General features: G+C 46.3%; 1 protein-coding gene across 1 annotated transcript in view; it reads left to right on the top strand.

Annotated features, from left to right (window-relative positions):
• LOC143806932 (PRKC apoptosis WT1 regulator protein-like) overlaps positions 1 to 20,771 on the top strand; it is an 85,093-nt gene that overhangs the window by 49,246 nt on the left and 15,076 nt on the right. Inside the window, exons 4-5 of the mRNA XM_077287996.1 lie at positions 11,107 to 11,141; positions 19,776 to 19,866. Coding sequence (XP_077144111.1) covers positions 11,107 to 11,141; positions 19,776 to 19,866 — 126 coding nt within the window. The remainder of the gene's footprint in view (positions 1 to 11,106; positions 11,142 to 19,775; positions 19,867 to 20,771) is intronic.

Genomic DNA, 20,771 nt, shown 5'->3' with positions numbered 1-20,771 from the left:
GCAACACCAGGGAGGGGCAGAAGCCGTTAGTAGGCCCTAACCACCCTTTTTTTTTTTTAAAACCACTTAATGAGAGCCGGAAGGTTGAAGCTCAGCTTTATTTAGTTGAGGACAACACCAGGCAGGGGCACACAGACAGACACCTTTAGTAGGCCGGAAAAGCCTATTGCATTTTTTAAAATGGTAATTTGGAGCAGAAGGTTGAAGCTCAGCTTTATTTAGTTGAGGACAACACCAGGCAGGGGCACACAGACAGACACCTTTAGTAGGCCGGAAAAGCCTATTGCATTTTTTAAAATGGTAATTTGGAGCAGAAGGTTGAAGCTCAGCTTTATTTAGTTGAGGGCAACACCAGGGAGGGGCAGAAGCCGTTAGTAGGCCCTAACCACCATTTTTTTTTTTTTAAAACCACTTAATGAGAGCCGGAAGGTTGAAGCTCAGCTTTATTTAGTTGAGGACAACACCAGGCAGGGGCACACAGACAGACACCTTTAGTAGGCCGGAAAAGCCTATTGCATTTTTTAAAATGGTAATTTGGAGCAGAAGGTTGAAGCTCAGCTTTATTTAGTTGAGGGCAACACCAGGGAGGGGCAGAAGCCGTTAGTAGGCCCTAACCACCCTTTTTTTTTTTTAAAACCACTTAATGAGAGCCGGAAGGTTGAAGCTCAGCTTTATTTAGTTGAGGACAACACCAGGCAGGGGCACACAGACAGACACCTTTAGTAGGCCGGAAAAGCCTATTGCATTTTTTAAAATGGTAATTTGGAGCAGAAGGTTGAAGCTCAGCTTTATTTAGTTGAGGGCAACACCAGGGAGGGGCAGAAGCCGTTAGTAGGCCCTAACCACCCTTTTTTTTTTTTAAAACCACTTAATGAGAGCCGGAAGGTTGAAGCTCAGCTTTATTTAGTTGAGGACAACACCAGGCAGGGGCACATAGACAGACACCTTTAGTAGGCCGGAAAAGCCTATTGCATTTTTTAAAATGGTAATTTGGAGCAGAAGGTTGAAGCTCAGCTTTATTTAGTTGAGGGCAACACCAGGCAGGGGCACACAGACAGACACCTTTAGTAGGCCGGAAAAGCCTATTGCATTTTTTAAAATGGTAATTTGGAGCAGAAGGTTGAAGCTCAGCTTTATTTAGTTGAGGGCAACACCAGGGAGGGGCAGAAGCCGTTAGTAGGCCCTAACCACCATTTTTTTTTTTTAAAACCACTTAATGAGAGCCGGAAGGTTGAAGCTCAGCTTTATTTAGTTGAGGACAACACCAGGCAGGGGCACACAGACAGACACCTTTAGTAGGCCGGAAAAGCCTATTGCATTTTTTAAAATGGTAATTTGGAGCAGAAGGTTGAAGCTCAGCTTTATTTAGTTGAGGGCAACACCAGGGAGGGGCAGAAGCCGTTAGTAGGCCCTAACCACCCTTTTTTTTTTTTAAAACCACTTAATGAGAGCCGGAAGGTTGAAGCTCAGCTTTATTTAGTTGAGGACAACACCAGGCAGGGGCACACAGACAGACACCTTTAGTAGGCCGGAAAAGCCTATTGCATTTTTTAAAATGGTAATTTGGAGCAGAAGGTTGAAGCTCAGCTTTATTTAGTTGAGGGCAACACCAGGGAGGGGCAGAAGCCGTTAGTAGGCCCTAACCACCCTTTTTTTTTTTTAAAACCACTTAATGAGAGCCGGAAGGTTGAAGCTCAGCTTTATTTAGTTGAGGACAACACCAGGCAGGGGCACACAGACAGACACCTTTAGTAGGCCGGAAAAGCCTATTGCATTTTTTAAAATGGTAATTTGGAGCAGAAGGTTGAAGCTCAGCTTTATTTAGTTGAGGGCAACACCAGGCAGGGGCACACAGACAGACACCTTTAGTAGGCCGGAAAAGCCTATTGCATTTTTTAAAATGGTAATTTGGAGCAGAAGGTTGAAGCTCAGCTTTATTTAGTTGAGGGCAACACCAGGGAGGGGCAGAAGCCGTTAGTAGGCCCTAACCACCATTTTTTTTTTTTTAAAACCACTTAATGAGAGCCGGAAGGTTGAAGCTCAGCTTTATTTAGTTGAGGACAACACCAGGCAGGGGCACACAGACAGACACCTTTAGTAGGCCGGAAAAGCCTATTGCATTTTTTAAAATGGTAATTTGGAGCAGAAGGTTGAAGCTCAGCTTTATTTAGTTGAGGGCAACACCAGGCAGGGGCACACAGACAGACACCTTTAGTAGGCCGGAAAAGCCTATTGCATTTTTTAAAATGGTAATTTGGAGCAGAAGGTTGAAGCTCAGCTTTATTTAGTTGAGGGCAACACCAGGGAGGGGCAGAAGCCGTTAGTAGGCCCTAACCAAAGTTGAAGGCCAAATGCAGTTTAATTTCTGATACTATAGGCCGAAAGCCAGAAGGTGGAAGCTCCGATTTAGACAGTGGAGGACAATTTGAATTAGGGACTGCAGACAGACTTAGTAGGCTGTCCCCTGTGGACCATGCATCCACCACATTAACCCATTGCGCCGTAATGGACACGTAATCTTCCGTGGCCATGCCTACAGGTCCATGCGTCTGTTGTCAGGTGCACCTTTGTACTCACAGATTGCCAGAGTGCATGGACAATGCGGTCTTCTACATGCTGGTGGAGGGTTGGGATGGCTTTTCTCGCAAAAGAAGTGTCGACTGGTTAGCTTGTAGCGTGGTACAGCGTAGTCCATCATGGCCTTATTAATAGTAAATAAAATATATAACTAGGCTCTATGAACTTTTAAATAGGTTCCAGGGGTACACGGGCAGCATTGGTGTGGTCAGTGGAGGAGTATTGCAAGTAGGGGCTGCAGACAGGCTATCAAAGGCCTAAAATAACAAACAGTAGGCAGTCATGGCAGTTTTACATCGGTTACATGGATACACAGGCAGGCACTCCAGGCAGCATTGTGGTCAGTGGAGGAGTATTGCAAGTAGGGGCCGCAGACAGGCTATCAAAGGCCTAAAATAACAAACAATAGGCTCATTGCAGTTTTACAGCGGTTACATGGATAGACGGGCAGGCAGCTTGGTGGTGAGTGGAGGAGTATTTAAAGTAGGGACCGCAGACAGGCTATCAAAGGCCTAACATAACAAACAATAGGCTCATGGCAGTTTTACAGCGGTTACATGGATACACGGGCAGGCAGCTTGGTGGTCAGTGGAGGAGTATTTAAAGTAGGGACCGCAGACAGGCTTCAAAGGCCTAACATAAGAAAATGGGCTGGCTGTAGGCACTTTATAATTGGTTCCAGGGGTACACGGGCAGCAGTGGTCTGGCCAGTGGAGGACTAGTGGAAGGAGGGACCGCAGACAGGCTTCAAAGGCCTAACATAAAAAAATGGGCTGGCTGTAGGCACTTTATAATTGGTTCCAGGGGTACACGGGCAGCAGTGGTCTGGTCAGTGGAGGACTAGTGGAAGGAGGGACCGCAGACAGGCTTCAAAGGCCTAAAATAACAAACAATAGGCTCATGGCAGTTTTACAGCGGTTACATGGATACACGGGCAGGCAGCTTGGTGGTCAGTGGAGGAGTATTTAAAGTAGGGACCGCAGACAGGCTTCAAAGGCCTAACATAAGAAAATGGGCTGGCTGTAGGCACTTTATAATTGGTTCCAGGGGTACACGGGCAGCAGTGGTCTGGCCAGTGGAGGACTAGTGGAAGGAGTGTCATGTTCTCAATGGCAAGAGAACATAGCATCAGCATATATAGGAACTAGCTCTTGGAAGATGGGAACTGAGCTGACCATGAACTAAACCTAACGCACAACTAGCAGTGGCCGGGTAGCATGCCTACGTTGATTCTAGATGCCCAGCACCAGCCGGAGGACTAAATAATGCTAGCAGAGGAAAATATTAGTCCTAGCTCACCTCTAGAGAAATACCCCGAAAGGAGACAGAGGCCCCCCACATGTATTGGCGGTGAATTAAGATGAAATAACAAACGTAGTATGAAAATAGGTTTAGCAAATTTGAGGTCCACTTACTACATAGCAGAAGACAGAAAGGACACTTTCATGGTCAGCTGAAAACCCTATCAAAACACCATCCAGGAATTACTTTAAAACTCTGGCATTAACTCATAACACCAGAGTGGCAATTCCTGTTCACAAGAGCTTTCCAGACACAGTAACGAAACTACAGCTGTGAACTGGAACAAAAATGCAAAAACAAACATGGACAAGAGTCCAACTTATCTAGTAGTTGTCTAGGAGCAGGAACAAGCACAGAGAGGCTTCTGATAACATTGTTGACCGGCAAGAAACTAACAGAGCAGCAAGGTTATATAGCGACTCCCACATCTTGATGGGAACAGGTGAACAGAGAAGATGAAAACACCAGTTCAATTCCACCAGTAGCCACCGGGGGAGCCCAGAATCCAAATTCACAACAAAGGAGGGACCGCAGACAGGCTTCAAAGGCCTAACATAAGAAAATGGGCTGGCTGTAGGCACTTTATAATTGGTTCCAGGGGTACACGGGCAGCAGTGGTCTGGTCAGTGGAGGACTAGTGGAAGGAGGGACCGCAGACAGGCTTCAAAGGCCTAACATAAAAAAATGGGCTGGCTGTAGGCACTTTATAATTGGTTCCAGGGGTACACGGGCAGCAGTGGTCTGGTCAGTGGAGGACTAGTGGAAGGAGGGACCGCAGACAGGCTTCAAAGGCCTAAAATAACAAACAATAGGCTCATGGCAGTTTTACAGCGGTTACATGGATACACGGGCAGGCAGCTTGGTGGTCAGTGGAGGAGTATTTAAAGTAGGGACCGCAGACAGGCTTCAAAGGCCTAACATAAGAAAATGGGCTGGCTGTAGGCACTTTATAATTGGTTCCAGGGGTACACGGGCAGCAGTGGTCTGGTCAGTGGAGGACTAGTGGAAGGAGGGACCGCAGACAGGCTTCAAAGGCCTAACATAAAAAAATGGGCTGGCTGTAGGCACTTTATAATTGGTTCCAGGGGTACACGGGCAGCAGTGGTCTGGCCAGTGGAGGACTAGTGGAAGGAGGGACCGCAGACAGGCTTCAAAGGCCTAACATAAAAAAATGGGCTGGCTGTAGGCACTTTATAATTGGTTCCAGGGGTACACGGGCAGCAGTGGTCTGGTCAGTGGAGGACTAGTGGAAGGAGGGACCGCAGACAGGCTTCAAAGGCCTAAAATAACAAACAATAGGCTCATGGCAGTTTTACAGCGGTTACATGGATACACGGGCAGCTTGGTGGTGAGTGGAGGAGTAGTGCAAGGAGTGTCTGTCCCAGTACTCCCAAAATATAAATAGATGTTAATGTCTCGCAAAACAACCAAAACAAAAAAAAAGGTGGCATACTTAGGTACAGGGGTGGGCTCATCTGCTGAGTTTCTGACATAGTAATTTGGCAGTAACTATTTAATGGTGCCAATATAGGACACAGACACAGACTACTTTAAGTTGCATCGTAGATGTCTACAAATTTGTATTGTCAGTGCCAGACATTGAATGATGTCAGCGAATAGACTAAAGATTGGTGGAGCTGTGCGACATAATTTTGCATGTGGTAGAGCACATTTTGAGCTGGGGTAGGGGGGAACTCTCTAGAGGCCGGCGGGACCGCCCCAGGGCCCCTCATGTTACAACGGTGTGTCTGACGTTGGGTGTGCACCACCACCGCCAGAGACACTACATTGTACTATGAGGGACCCAGTAGCAATGCCGTCAACCAAAAGCGAGCACACCCACCTCTTCAGACAAACAGCAGTCTCACGGGTGCTTGCGCCAAGTCGCGATACCACGGCCCCGTGTGGGGAGTTTGGCCATTTAGGGAGGTGTAAACATGTCGTATGCTGTACAATCAGCTGCAGCAAATTAGACATTAGAAAAGTAATTCACAGGCAAGAGCCTTTCATAGGAAAGCTAGGTGTCGGCCGGGCAAGGTGGGGCAAAAGATTTCGAAATCCAGTTGTGGTTCATTTTAATGAATGTTAGATCGTCAACATTTTGGGTAGCCAGACGAGTCCTTTTTTCGGTTAATATTGAACCTGCAGCACTGAATACTCTTTCTGATAGGACACTTGCTGCCGGGCAAGCAAGCTCCTGCAATGCATATTCTGCCAATTCTGGCCAGGTGTCTAATTTGGAGGCCCAGTAATCAAATGGGAATGACGGTTGAGGGAGAACATCGATAAGGGATGAAAAATAGTTAGTAACCATACTGGACAAATGTTGTCTCCTGTCACTTTCAATTGATGCAGCAGTACCTGTCCTGTCTGCGGTCATAGCAAAATCACTCCACAACCTGGTCAGAAAACCCCTCTGTCCAACGCCACTTCTGTTGTGTGCACCCCTAACACTCCTAGTCTGCTGCCCCCTGGAGCTCGTGTGAGAACGATCACGTGCGCTGTGTGCTGGGAATGCCTGAAGCAAACGGTCAACAAGAGTTGATTGTTTGGTTGCTAATATTAGTTCCAAGTTCTCATGTGGCATAATATTTTGCAATTTGCCTTTATAGCGTGGATCAAGGAGGCAGGCCAACCAGTAATCGTCATCGTTCATCATTTTCGTAATGCGTGTGTCCCTTTTTAGGATACGTAAGGCATAATCCGCCATGTGGGCCAAAGTTCCAGTTGTCAAATCTCCGGTTGTGATTGGTTGAGGGGCAGTTGCAGGCAAATCTACGTCACTTGTGTCCCTCAAAAAACCAGAACCCGGCCGTGACACGCAACCAATTTCCTGTGCCCCCGGGAAAGGTTCGGCATTAAAAATATACTCATCCCCATCATCCTCCTCGTCCTCCACCTCCTCTTCGCCCGCTACCTCGTCCTGTACACTGCCCTGACCAGACAATGGCTGACTGTCATCAAGGCTTTCCTCTTCCTCTGGTGCAGACGCCTGCTCCTTTATGTGCGTCAAACTTTGCATCAGCAGACGCATTAGGGGGATGCTCATGCTTATTACGGCGTTGTCTGCACTAACCAGCCGTGTGCATTCCTCAAAACACTGAAGGACTTGACACATGTCTTGTATCTTAGACCACTGCACACCTGACAACTCCATGTCTGCCATCCTACTGCCTGCCCGTGTATCCTCCCACAAATAAATAACAGCACGCCTCTGTTCGCACAGTCTCTGAAGCATGTGCAGTGTTGAGTTCCACCTTGTTGCAACGTCTATGATTAGGCGATGCTGGGGAAGGTTCAAAGACCGCTGATAGGTCTGCATACGGCTGGCGTGTACAGGCGAACGTCGGATATGTGAGCAAAGTGCACGCACTTTGAGGAGCAGGTCGGAGAACCCAGGATAAGTTTTCAATAAGCACTGCACCACCAGGTTTAAGGTGTGAGCCAGGCAAGGAATGTGTTTCAGTTGGGAAAGGGAGATGGCAGCCATGAAATTCCTTCCGTTATCACTCACTACCTTGCCTGCCTCAAGATCTACTGTGCCCAGCCACGACTGTGTTTCTTGTTGCAAGAACTCGGACAGAACTTCCGCGGTGTGTCTGTTGTCGCCCAAGCACTTCATAGCCAATACAGCCTGCTGACGCTTGGCAGTAGCTGGCCCATAATGGGACAACTGGTGTGCAACAGTGTCATCTGCCGATGGAGTGGTTGGCAGACTGCGTTCTGTGGAAGAGCTGTAGCTTCTGCAGGAGGACGAGGAGGAGGAGGAGGAGGGGGTGCGAACGCCTACAGCCAACTGTTTCCTAGACCGTGGGCTAGGCACAACTGTCCCTAAATTGATGTCGCCTGTGGACCCTGCATCCACCACATTCACCCAGTGTGCCGTGATGGACACATAATGTCCCTGGCCATGCCTACTGGTCCATGCATCTGTAGTCAGGTGCACCTTTGTACTCACAGATTGCCTGAGTGCATGGACGATGCGCTGTTTAACATGCTGGTGCAGGGCTGGGATGGCTTTTCTGGAAAAAAAGTGTCGACTGGGTAGCTCGTATCGTGGTTCAGCGTACTCCATCAGGGCTTTGAAAGCTTCGCTTTCAACTAACCGGTAGGGCATCATCTCTAACGAGATTAGTCTAGCTATGTGGGCGTTAAAACACTGTGTACGCGGATGCGAGGATAAGTACTTCCTTTTTCTAACCAGAGTCTCATGTAGGGTGAGCTGGACTGGAGAGCTGGAGATCGTGGAACTTTCGGGTGTGCCGGTGTACATGGCAGACTGAGAGACGGTTGGAGACGGTATTGTTTCCGCCGGTGCCCTAGATGCAATATTTCCTCCTACAAAACTGGTGATTCCCTGACCCTGACTGCTTTTGGCTGGCAAAGAAACCTGCACAGATACTGCCGGTGGTGCGGAAAATGGTGGCCTTACAGTGACGGAAGGGATGTTGCGTTGCTGACTAGCTTCATTGGCCGAGGGTGCTACAACCTTGAGGGACGTTTGGTAGTTAGTCCAGGCTTGAAAATGCATGGTGGTTAAGTGTCTATGCATGCAACTAGTATTTAGACTTTTCAGATTCTGACCTCTGCTTAAGCTAGTTGAACATTTTTGACAGATGACTTTGCGCTGATCAGTTGGATGTTGTTTAAAAAAATGCCAGACTGCACTCTTCCTAGACTCGGATCCCTTTTCAGGGATTGCAGACTGAGCTTTAACCGGATGGCAACGCTGTGCTCCAACAGGTTTTGGCTTTGACACGCGTTTTGGGCCAGATACGGGCCCGGCAGATGGAACCTGTTGCGATGTTGATGCCTGCTGCGGCCCCTCCTCCACCTCCGCTTCTGAACTACTGCCGCCTGCACCCTGTTCCCCCAATGGCTGCCAATCGGGGTCAATAACTGGGTCATCTATTACCTCCTCTTCGAGCTCGTGTGCAACTTCGTCTGTGTCACTGTGTCGGTCGGTGGTATAGCGTTCGTGGCGGGGCAACATAGTCTCATCAGGGTCTGATTGTGGATCTGTACCCTGAGAGGGCAATGTGGTGGTCTGAGTCAAAGGAGCAGCATAGTACTCTGGCTGTGGCTGTGCATCAGTGCACTCCATGTCAGAATATACTTGTAATGGGCATGGCCTGTTAAATGTTTCACTTTCTAAGCCAGGGACGGTATGTGTAAAGAGCTCCATGGAGTGACCCGTTGTGTCGCCTGCTGCATCCTTCTCTCTTGTTGTAGTTTTTGCTGAGGAGGACAAGGAAGCGACTTGTCCCTGACCGTGAACATCCACAAGCGACGCGCTGCTTTTACATTTACCAGTTTCGGAAGAGGAGGCAAAAGAGCTAGAGGCTGAGTCTGCAATGTAAGCCAAAACTTGCTGTTGCTGCTCCGCCTTTAAAAGCGGTTTTCCTACTCCCAGAAAAGAGAGCGTTCGAGGCCTTGTGTAGCCTGACGACGAAACTGGCTCCACAGCTCCAGACTTAGGTGGAATATTTTTATCCCCACGACCACCTGATGCTCCACTACCACTACCATCATTACCAGCTGACAATGAACGCCCACGACGACCTCTTGCACCAGACTTCCTCATTGTTTTAAAATCTTAACCAAAGTAACTTTATTTGTTGCTGTCAAACAACTTACACGGTGAGCTATAACTTCAGTATGATTTCAATATCCCTTAACAGGTTGGTGAGACCACAAGGAAAATCAAGCACAATGTTACACACTCTGTTTTCTGTGGCACAAAATCACAGAGATGACACACACGCAGGACTGTCACTCAAGCACTAATGTCAATATTAATCTCCCACCTAATTTATTTATTTTTTTTTCTCAGGGAGACTTTAGAAACCAAATAATATTAAAAAAAAAAAAAAAAATAGGCTTTCTATGGCCCACAATTAGAGAGAGAGAGGTGGCACACCCAGGAGTCAAGACTGGCGCACAAGCTGAAAGGGCAATATTACTCTCCCACTGTTTTTTTAAGTTTTTTTTTTATTTCAGGGAGACTTTAGAAACCAAATAATATTAAAAAAAAAAAAAAAAAAAAAATAGGCTTTCTATAGCCCACTGAATGAGAGAGAGAGGTGGCACACCCAGGAGTCAAGACTGGCACACAAGCTGAAAGGGCAATATTACTCTCCCACTGTTTTTTTATGTTTTTTTTTTTTTTTTCAGGGAGACTTTAGAAACCAAATAATAAGAAAAAAAATAAATAAATAAATAGGCTTTCTATAGCCCACTGAATGAGAGATAGCACACACAGCAGTGGCACACAAGCCCTGACTGAGGCCAATATTTTTCTCCCACTGATTGATGTAGTGTTTTTGTGTTGAGGTAGAATTTAGAACACAAATCACGGAAAAAATAAATAGGCTTTCTATGGCCCACTCAGTGAGAGATGGCACACACAGGGATGGCACTGTAGCAGAAATGCCAATCTTAATCTCCCACAAAAAAAACAAAAAAAAAACAGGGACTGTCCTACAATTACTATCTCCCTGCAGTAATCTAAGCCAGGTATGGCAGGCAGCAATAGGAGTGGACTGATGCACAAATTAAATAAAAAGTGTGGACAAACAAAAAAGATAGCTGTGCAGAAAGGAAGGAACAAGAGGATATGTGCTTTGAAAAAAGCAGTTGGTTTCCACAGTGGCGTACACACAGCAATACAGCTATCACGGAGCCTTCTAGGGCAGCCCAATGAGCTACAGCGCTGAGGGGAAAAAAAAAAAAAAATAGCTTCCACAGTCCCTGCACACCGAAGGTGGTGTTGGACAGTGGAAATCGCTGCAGCACAAGCGGTTTGGTGGTTAGTGGACCCTGCCTAACGCTCTCCCTGCTTCTGACGAAGCGGCAGCAACCTGTCCCTAAGCTCAGATCAGCAGCAGTAAGATGGCGGTCGGCGGGAACGCCCCTTTATAGCCCCTGTGACGCCGCAGACAGCAAGCCAATCACTGCAATGCCCTTCTCTAAGATGGTGGGGACCAGGATCTATGTCATCACGCTGCCCACACTCTGCGTTCACCTTCATTGGCTGAGAAATGGCGCTTTTCGCGTCATTGAAACGCGACTTTGGCGCGAAAGTCGCGTACCGCATGGCCGACAAGCACAGGGGTCGGATCGGGTTTCATGAGACGCCGACTTAGCCAAAAGTCGGCGACTTTTGAAAATGATCGACCCGTTTCGCTCAACCCTATTCTTAACGTTTTGGCTTCTGTTGCTTTGCAGGACCTGTGGACATCAGATGGGATTTGCACCAACAGGTTAGATTTCTATTTGATTCATCCCAATGCCTCTACTAATTGTTACAGTGCCTCAGTGAATTTCCTTGAGCCTCAAACTCCTTAGATTGCTTTGGTCTTTGCTTTAATTCTGTAAAATTATTTGTACTTTTTACATAAACTATTGTCTAAAAGCCAAGAATAGGATCTCACTGGTCACAAGATGTCCTACATGGCACCCCAATCTATAGGGATGTAAAAAAGTCAGAGGATTGAGAACAAATATGTTTTATCCATTAAATTTCATCATTATCTATTCAACAAAAGGGGCAGGTGTCCCATGTATATGAGTCTAAAAAAAGTTATATTGGTATTGTCTCAAAGACTCAAACATCTCTTCTCGCTGTTATCTGCTGTCTACCATCCTGCAACCTTGCCTTTAATGTACCTGCTGAATGTTTGTTAAATTCATTTTTTGCATTGTGTTACTTACTGCTGTACATCCATGCCGGGGTCACAGGAGATATTATCGTGTTCAAGGTGTTAGAGCATATGGTTGCAGCCAGGAAAAGTGCCTTTGATCATGTAACCTCCCCTGGGGTGTTGGCCAATTGCTAATTTATCCCAAATAAGGACCCACAATCCCTCTCACCTGATCCTTTACTCAGTCCTATAAATTTAGTAGCATCTTAAGGGGTGCACGCGTGTGGGGTCAGGCACGCGCATTTCTGCTGCAAAGCATTGCGCAGCTAAGCATATAGACGCCGCAGTTATTTCAACGGCAGTTAGTCACGGCAGGAGTCAGGACCCCACTCTATGATCTGTCTCTTTTGGGTATGTCTGCTGAGTAAGCACTTCTTATTACTTGGATCTACCTTTTCTATTAACCCATCTTAACCGTCACACTCAGCAACTTTGCAAAGAGAACGACAACAATCCATGACGTTGCAGCGTCCTGGATAGCGATCTCGTTGTGTTTGACACCCAGCAGCTATCTGGATCCCGCTGTGCCATCGCTGGTCGGAGCTAGAAGTCCAGAACTTTATTTCGTCGCCAGGTCGGCGTGCATCGTCATGTTTGACATCAAAAGCAACTACGCTAACAATGGATGTAATGGAGCTAACAACCAGCGAGAACGAGAAGTGAGTCGCCGTTACGTCATTGGATCGCTCCTGCATCGTTCTGGAGTTGCTTTGTTTGACGTCTCTACAGCGACCTAAACAGCGACGCTCCAGCGATCTAGTTTAGGTCGGCTCGTTGTCTATATCGCTGCAGCATCGCTGAGTGTGACGGTACCTTTACTCCTTCACCATGTTTACTGATGCCCTTACAGTGTTTACTCCACTAATCCTCTCTTTCCTTCGGGTACCGTCACACATTGAAATTTTCATCGCTGCGACGGCACGATTCGTGACGTCGCAGCGTCGTATAATCATCGCTCCAGCGTCGTAGACTGCGGTCACACGTTGCAATCACGGCGCTGGAGCGATGCCGAAGTCCCCGGGTAACCAGGGTAAACATTGGGTAACTAAGCGCAGGGCCGCGCTTAGTAACCCGATGTTTACCCTGGTTACCAGCGTAAACGTAAAAAAACAAACAGTACATACTCACCCGTCGGTGTCCTTCAGGTCCCTTGCCGTCTGCTTCCTGCTCTGAGTGCAGCCGTACAGTGAGAGCAGAGCGCAGCACCGCTGTGATCTGCTCTCACTTTCAGGCCGGCCCTGCGCTTAGTTACCCGATGTTTACCCTGGTTACAAGCGAAGACATCGCTGGATCGCTGTCACACACAACGATCCAGCGATGTCAGCGGGTGATCAAGCGACGAAAGAAAGTTCCAAACGATGTGCTACGACGTACGATTCTCAGCAGGGTGTCTGATCGCAGTAGCGTGTCAGACACAGCGATATCGTAACGATATCGCTAGAACGTCACGAATCGTAACGTCATAGCGATGGAAATTTCAATGTGTGACGGTACCCTTCCCTATCACAAACCCCAGCACCCTCTAAACAAATAATCATCTCTCCCTCCCTATTTCCTCCCCACCTGTCCTCCTCTGCTGAACTGCTCCTCAACCTCAAATCTGTCCTAAGAAAACATAAAAAAGTCAGCCACTCTTTTTCCCACCTGCTCTCCCTTTCTCTGCTTTTCCTCACTGCTGGAGACATATCTACCAACCCAGGACCCCCACAGCTCATACCTCCCACTACTACCCCCTCCTATCGCTCCCTATCTAATATGAACTACCGCAATCTTTCCAACATAAAACCCGTGCCCGTGACACCCACCCCCCTGCTCCCTCTCTCTGGAGCACTCTGGAATGCCCGCTTAATCTGCAATAAGCTTCACGTGATTCACGACCTTTTTCTCTCTTGCAATCTTGCCTTCCTCAGCCTCACATAAACATGGCTAACACCCTCTGACACCGCCTCCCCTGCTGCGCTGTGTTACGGAGGCCTCCACTTCACCCTCACCCCTCGACCCGGCAACAAACATGGTGGAGGAGTGGGTCTCCTCCTTTCTTCTAACTGCACCTTTAACCCAATCCCACCTCTACCCTCCTTTATCCTCCCCTCTTTTGAAGTCCATTCTGTCCACATCTACTCTCCCTCCAACCTCCAAGTGGCCGTCATATACCGACCTCCAGGCCCAGCCACTGCCTTTATTGACCAATTCTCCACCTGGCTTCTTCACTTTCTCTCTGCTGACATTCCCACCATCATCATGGGTGACTTCAACATCCCCATTGATACTCTTCAGTCAACAGCCTCCAAAATTCTGTCCTTTACCCCATCCTTTGGACTTACTCAGTGGTCCTCCGCAGCCACCCACACAGACAGACATACATTAGACCTGGTATTCACCCGTCTCTGCTCTCTATCTACGTAACTTCACCACCTCCCCTCTCCCTCTATCCGACCACCATCTGCTCACCTTCTCATCCCTGTCCTCCTCACCGGTCATCCATGTCTAGCAAAATGCGCAGAAACCTTGCACACCTAGACACCCACACACTCTCTGACTCTATCCTACCACTGGCATCCATATCCTCACTCCACGACACAGACACTGCCACTGCTTTCTACAATGCCACTCTTGCATCAGCTATTGACACAGTTGCCCCTCTCGTCCATGGCAGAGTGCGACGTATCAATAGACAACTTTGGCACAATAACACCACTAAAAAGCTTCGGCAAGTGTCCAGGGTTGCGGAGCGGCGTTGGAAGAAAACACACCTGCAAGACGACTTCACTGCATTCAAACAGGCAACACTCGCTTTTAAATCTGCACTCACCTCTGCTAAACAGGCCTACTTCACAACCCTCATATCTTCCCTATCCTACAACCCTGCACAGTTATTCAAAACCTTCAACTCCCTCCTCTGTCCCCCACTGCCCCCTCCAACCTCCCTCATCTCTGCTGAGGTCTTTTCCACACACTTTAAAAATAAGATCGACCAAAAAAGGCAAGTCTTCATTGTTCAACCACCACAACCCCTTTGTATACCAGACCAATACCCAAACCCCATAACCTCCCTATCCAACATCACTGAAGGGGGGCTTAATTGTCTCCACTCCAAATCGCACCTCACCACCTGTGCGCTAGACCCCATCCCATCCCACCTCCTCCCCAACCTCACCACCACACTTATCCCATCCCTAACCCACCTCTTCAACCTATCACTATCTTCTGGCACCTTCCCTTCTGCTTTCAAACATGCCACAATCACGCCTATCCTTAAAAAGCCAACCCTCGATCCAACTGCTATGTCCAGCTATCGCCCAATATCACTGCTCCCATTCGCTTCCAAACTCCTGGAGCAGCACGTCCAGTCTGAACTTTCCTCCCACCTCTCATCTAACTTGCTCTTTGACAATCTACAATCTGGTTTCCGCCCCCATCACTCAACTGAGACAGCCCTGACCAAATTCACTAATGACCCACTTACCGCCAAAGCTAATGGACAATACTCTGTACTCCTCCTTCTAGACCTGTCCTCTGCTTTCGACACAGTTGACCACTGCCTCCTACTACAGATCCTCTCCTCTTTTGGCATCAAAGACCTCGCCCTATCCTGGATCTCCTCGTACCTTTCCAACCGCACATTCAGCGTCTCCCATTTCCACACTACCTCCTCATCCCATCCTCTCTCTGTTGGAGTCCCCCAAGGCTCTGTTCTAGGACCCCTACTCTTCTCAATCTATACATTTGGCTTGGGACAACTCATAAAGTCCCATGGATTCCAGTACCACCTCTATGCTGATGACACTCAGATCTACCTCTCTGGCCCAGACGTCACCGCTCTGCTGTCCAGAATCCCAGATTGCCTATCAGCCATATCCTCCTTCTTCTCCTCTCGCTTCCTCAAACTCAACGTGGACAAATCTGAAGTCATCATCTTTCCTCCATCCCATAGATCTTCCTTACCTGACCTATCTATCGCAATCAATGACATCATGCTTTCCCCCGTACCGGAAGTCCGCTGCCTCAGAGTAACCTTTGACTCTGCCCTGTCCTTCAAATCGCACATCCAAGCTCTTTCCACCTCCTGTCGCCTCCAGCTCAAAAACATCTCCAGAATCCGTCCTTTCCTCAACCGTCAATCTACTAAAATGCTTGTGCATGCCCTCTTCATCTCCCGCCTTGACTACTGCAACATCCTTTTCTGCGGCCTCCCTGCTAATACCCTTGCACCTCTCCAGTCCATCCTTAACTCTGCTGCCCGACTAATTCATCTCTCTCCTCGCTACTCCTCTGCTTCCCCCCTCTGCAAATCTCTTCACTGGCTCCCATTCCCTCAGCGTATCCAGTTCAAATTACTAATATTGACCTACAAAGCCATCCATAACCTGTCTCCTCCATATATCTCTGAACTAATCTCCCGATATCTTCCCTCAAGTAATCTATGGTCCTCCCAAGACCTCATTCTCTCCTCCACGCTTATTCGCTCCTCATCCAATCGCCTCCAAGACTTCTCATGAATATCCCCCATCCTCTGGAATTCTTTGCCCCAACACGTCCGACTATCAACCACATTCGGATCCTTCAGACGGAACCTGAAAACCCATCTCTTCAGGAAAGTCTACAGCCTGCACTGACCTCGCTGCCTCCTCATCACTACTGAAGCTACCGCCTCACCAACGCCGGAGCTGCAGCAACCCTCAACCTATTGTCTCCTTCCCCATAATCCTGTAGAATGTAAGCCCGCAAGGGCAGGGTCCTCGCCCTTCTGTATCAGTCTGTCATTGTTAGTTTGTTTCCTGTAAGTGATATCTGTAATTTGTATATAACCCCTTCTCATGTACAGCACCATGGAATCAATGGTGCTATATAAATAAAAATAATAAATAGTACATTACACCCCCAGAATTCCCTACCCCATGCTAAAAACTAGCTGTACAATATGGGACCTGATGTACCCTCTACTAGAAAAGATCTGCCATCTGTATGCTTACAACTTCTATACAAGTGTACTTTTTTCAATGGCCTCTCGGAGACAGAAAGGGTGGCCTGTTGCACAATCAGGCAAAGCCTTTCCCTTATCGATTTAAAATTAAAGGCTGGTGAAAGTAGGGTTGTCCATAAGGGTGCATTGATGGAGGTGAAATACAAGGATAAAAAGATGTCCTAGTTTTAAAGGGAATGGACTATCATAAAAAACCCTGTAGTTTAAATCAGTTTTTTGAGTTAAATGTATTTTTCTCGGCTGTTTTTTTTCCATATCACAATATTTACTAAACACAAAAATGAAAAACTTCCCTTTGTTTCAGGAAATGCACATGTTTATTAGCAGCCATTAAATGATTCTGAGACTATCTTTGGTATTGAAGCATCTAACGAGCATGGTCAAATGTTGTTTTTATTAAAAAAAAAAATGAGAAGACAAATTTCGCACTGGCCAATGGGACTTTTTTAAGTTTTATTCTGCATGAATGGCACTAAAGAATGCACATTTATTACGGTGGCATGTAAAAGTTTGGGCACCCGTGGTCAAAATTACTGTTATTGTGAACAGTTAAGCAACTTGAATATGAAATGATCTCTAAAAGGCCTAAAGTTAAAGATGACACATTTTCTTTGTATTTTAGGCAAAAAATATATATATTGTATACATCCTTGGAGATTTGTATGCTCAGATCAGATATTTTTGACCAAGGTTACAGACCTTAATAAGCCTGTTAGGGTTATGGCTTGTTCACTATGATCGTTAGGAAAGGCCAGGTGATGCAAATTTCCCAGCTTTATAAAAAGCCAGCCTCCTCTAACCTTGTGCCAAAAAACAGCAGTCATGGGTTCTTCTAAGCAGCTGCCTAGCTCTCTGAAAATGAAAATGGTGGAGGTCCACAAAGCAGGAGAAGGCTATAATAACATAGCAAAGCATTTACAAGTTGGTCTTTCCTCAGTTCAAAATCTACCAGTAATTAAAAAATTGCCATTAAAAGGATAGTGGAGGTTGAGATAAGATCTGGAAGACCATGCAAAATTTCAGTAAAGGTACCGTCACATTTAGCGACGCTGCAGCGATCTAGACAACGATGCCGATCACTGCAGCGTCGCTGTGTGGTCGCTGGAGAAGCTGTCACACAGACAGCTCTCCAGCGACCAACGATGCCGAAGTCCCCGGGTAACCAGGGTAAACATCGGGTTACTAAGCGCAGGGCCGCGCTTAGTAACCCAATGTTTACCCTGGTTACCAGTGTAAATGTAAGAAAAACCAAACACTACATACTTACATTCCGGTGTCTGTCGGGTCCCCCGGCGTTCTGCTTCCCTGCTTCCTTAAGTTGTTCAGTGTGAAGGTACCTTTAGAGCAGCTCGTAGGATAGCTAGAGACATAAATCAGAACCCCCGCTTTACTGCAAAAGACCTTCTGAAGGATTTAGACTCTGGAGTTGTGGTACATTGTGCTACTGTTCAGAGACACCTGCACAAATCTGGCCTTCATGGAAGAGTCATCAGAAATAAGCATCTCCTTTGTCCTCACCATAGCAAAACAATGGGGAGACAAAAAGCGCAATAGGGTCTTATCCACGTTACATAGAGGAGAATATACACCAAATTTGCTCACCTGGTTAGGATGAGATTAGAGCATATAGATAGCGGCTGCTGCAGATCCACTGGTCTTCACCGACCAGAGAAATTATTGTCTTCAAAGGGAGATTTGTAGTTAAAATTCTGCGCTGCCGCTAAGATGAATTTCAGGAGAGTATAGTTGATTCACAGTGGTTTTATTCAACGTGTTTCAGGGGTCTTATGCCCCCTTCATCAGGAAATACCTGATGGTGGTATTTCCTGATGAAGGGGGCATGAGACCCCGGAAACGCGTTGAATAAAACCACTGTGAATCAACTATACTCTCCTGAAATTCATCTTAGCGGCAGCGCAGAATTTTAACTACAAATCTCCCTTTGAAGACATTAATTGTCCTCACCATAAAATTCAGCATCAGAAGTATGCAAAAGAACATCTAAACAATGATGCATTTTGGAAACAAGTCGTGTGGACCAATGAAGGTAAAATAGAACTCTTTGGCCAAAATAATCAAAGGTATGTGTGGAGAAAAAAGGGCCCAGAATTTCAGGAAAATAACATCTTGCCAACCTTTAAGCATGGGGGTGGATCAATCATGCTTTGGGGTTGTGCTGCAGTAAATGGCACGGGGAACATTTAAGAGGTAGAGGGAAGAATTGATTCAATGAAATTTCAACAAATTCATGATGCACACATGACACCATCTGTAAAAAACTGAAGTTGAAAAAAGCATGGCTTCTACAAAAGGATGATAATCCTAAATACACGTCAAAATCCATAATAGACGACCTCAATATGTGCAAGCTGGAGGTTTTGCAATGGTCCTCACAGTCCCCTGATCTACGTCACGAAAATCTGTGGCTAGACCTCAAAATAGCAGTGCATGCAAGACGACCCAGGAATCTCACAGAACTGGAAGAATTTTCCAAGGAAGAATGAATGAAAATCACAATGTACCGTCCAGTGTCAGAAAGCTGGGTTTGTGTCCTACTGTAGGTCATGGGTCTTCCAGCAAGACAATAACCCCAAAGAAGCACCCAGAAACAGATGGAAACAAAGTACTGGAGAGTTCTGAAGAGGCCGGCAATGAGTCTGGATCTAAATCCTATTGAACATCTGTGGAGAGATCTTTAAATTTCTGTTGGGAGGAGGCACCTTCAAGTATGAGAGACCTGAAGCAGTTTGCAAAAGAAGAGTGGTCTGCAATTCCAGTTGAGAGATGTAAGAATCTTGTTGATGGTTATAGGAAGTGATTTATCGCAGTAATTTATTCCAAAGGGTGGGCAACCAAATATTAAGTTGAGGGTGCCAGCAATTTTGTTGGGCTCATTTTGGGGGTTTTGTGTGAAATGATGTCTAATGTGTCTTGACTGTTCAAACTCCATGCCAGACAGTTATAGTGGACCAACTGGGTGATTCTCTGTTAACTCATTCTGCAATTAGTAATAGACAGTGCAACACAGAGGCTATAAAAAAATTTTTAAAGAAACCCAACTGCAAAAATGATTTAAATGCATTAATTTAAATTAAAACAAATGTCCCTAGATGGGCAACCCCCTAAGGCTCCACCAGGCAGTGTATTTTTGGGGTTAAAATGGTTACAAAATTGAATATAGCTCTAAATTCAGTTGTCCTTTATTTCAGAAATTTAGAGATTCCCTCAAATGCTTCTACCTCAGAGAACAGAGATGGAAGCTTAAAAGACAGACAATCACGGATGGAAGAACTTCAGAAGGTATGGCCGCTGCTAGACAGTTATCTGAGCTTGGATAATTCTAACTTAAGACTTGATTGTTGTCTTGAGTAGAGGAGCTTATGACTGCATCTCTACCTCTAGGCAAGTCCAATGCAGGCATATTTAGATCGAATGATAATCACGAAACAAGCATTGTTATGATTAACCCATTTCTGACATAGGCCATAATAGTACACCTATATCGGACTCCCTCTGTTTGGTGCCGGCCTACACCTTTCTGGGTACATGAGAGCTGATCTATACAGCTGACGTGCCCGCAACAGCCGCAGGTGGAATCTCGATCCACCCACGGCTGTTAACCAGTTAAATATCACTGTCAATCTCTGACAGCGGCATTTAACTCGCTCTTAACGGAAGCACGTCGCTAATCCTGCCCATTGGTGACCACGTCACATGATCGCAGTCAATGCCCCATGTCATTGTCAGATTGCTATGAGCACCGCCATGTGGTCGGCACTTATAGCAAATGAGCATTTCTGCTATGCGAAGGCAATCTGATCATCGCCTGTGTGTAGCACAAACGATAAGAGTACTGCTGCTTCTATTCTCCCATGGAGATTATTGAAGCATGCAAAAAGTAAAAAAAAAAGTTTTCAAAAATATTTTAAAAAAATATATACATAAAAGTTTAAATCACCCCCCTTTCGGCCCATTAAAAAAAACAATAAATAAAATTAAATATACATATATTTGGTATAGCTGTGTTTAGATCTATTGCCCAATCTATCAATATAAAAAAAGAATTAATCAGATCACTAAATGGCGTAAGGAAAAAAAAATCAAAAGCTATAATTACATTTTTTTGGTTGCCGCTACATTGCAATAAAATGCAATAACGGGCGATCAAAAGGGTTAGGTGTCCCATGCTTATAAAAGTTATACTG

This window comes from Ranitomeya variabilis, chromosome 2 (assembly GCF_051348905.1).
Source record: "Ranitomeya variabilis isolate aRanVar5 chromosome 2, aRanVar5.hap1, whole genome shotgun sequence".
NCBI classification, from domain to species: Eukaryota; Metazoa; Chordata; class Amphibia; order Anura; family Dendrobatidae; genus Ranitomeya; species Ranitomeya variabilis.
This window is presented reverse-complemented; position numbering and strand designations above follow the sequence as displayed.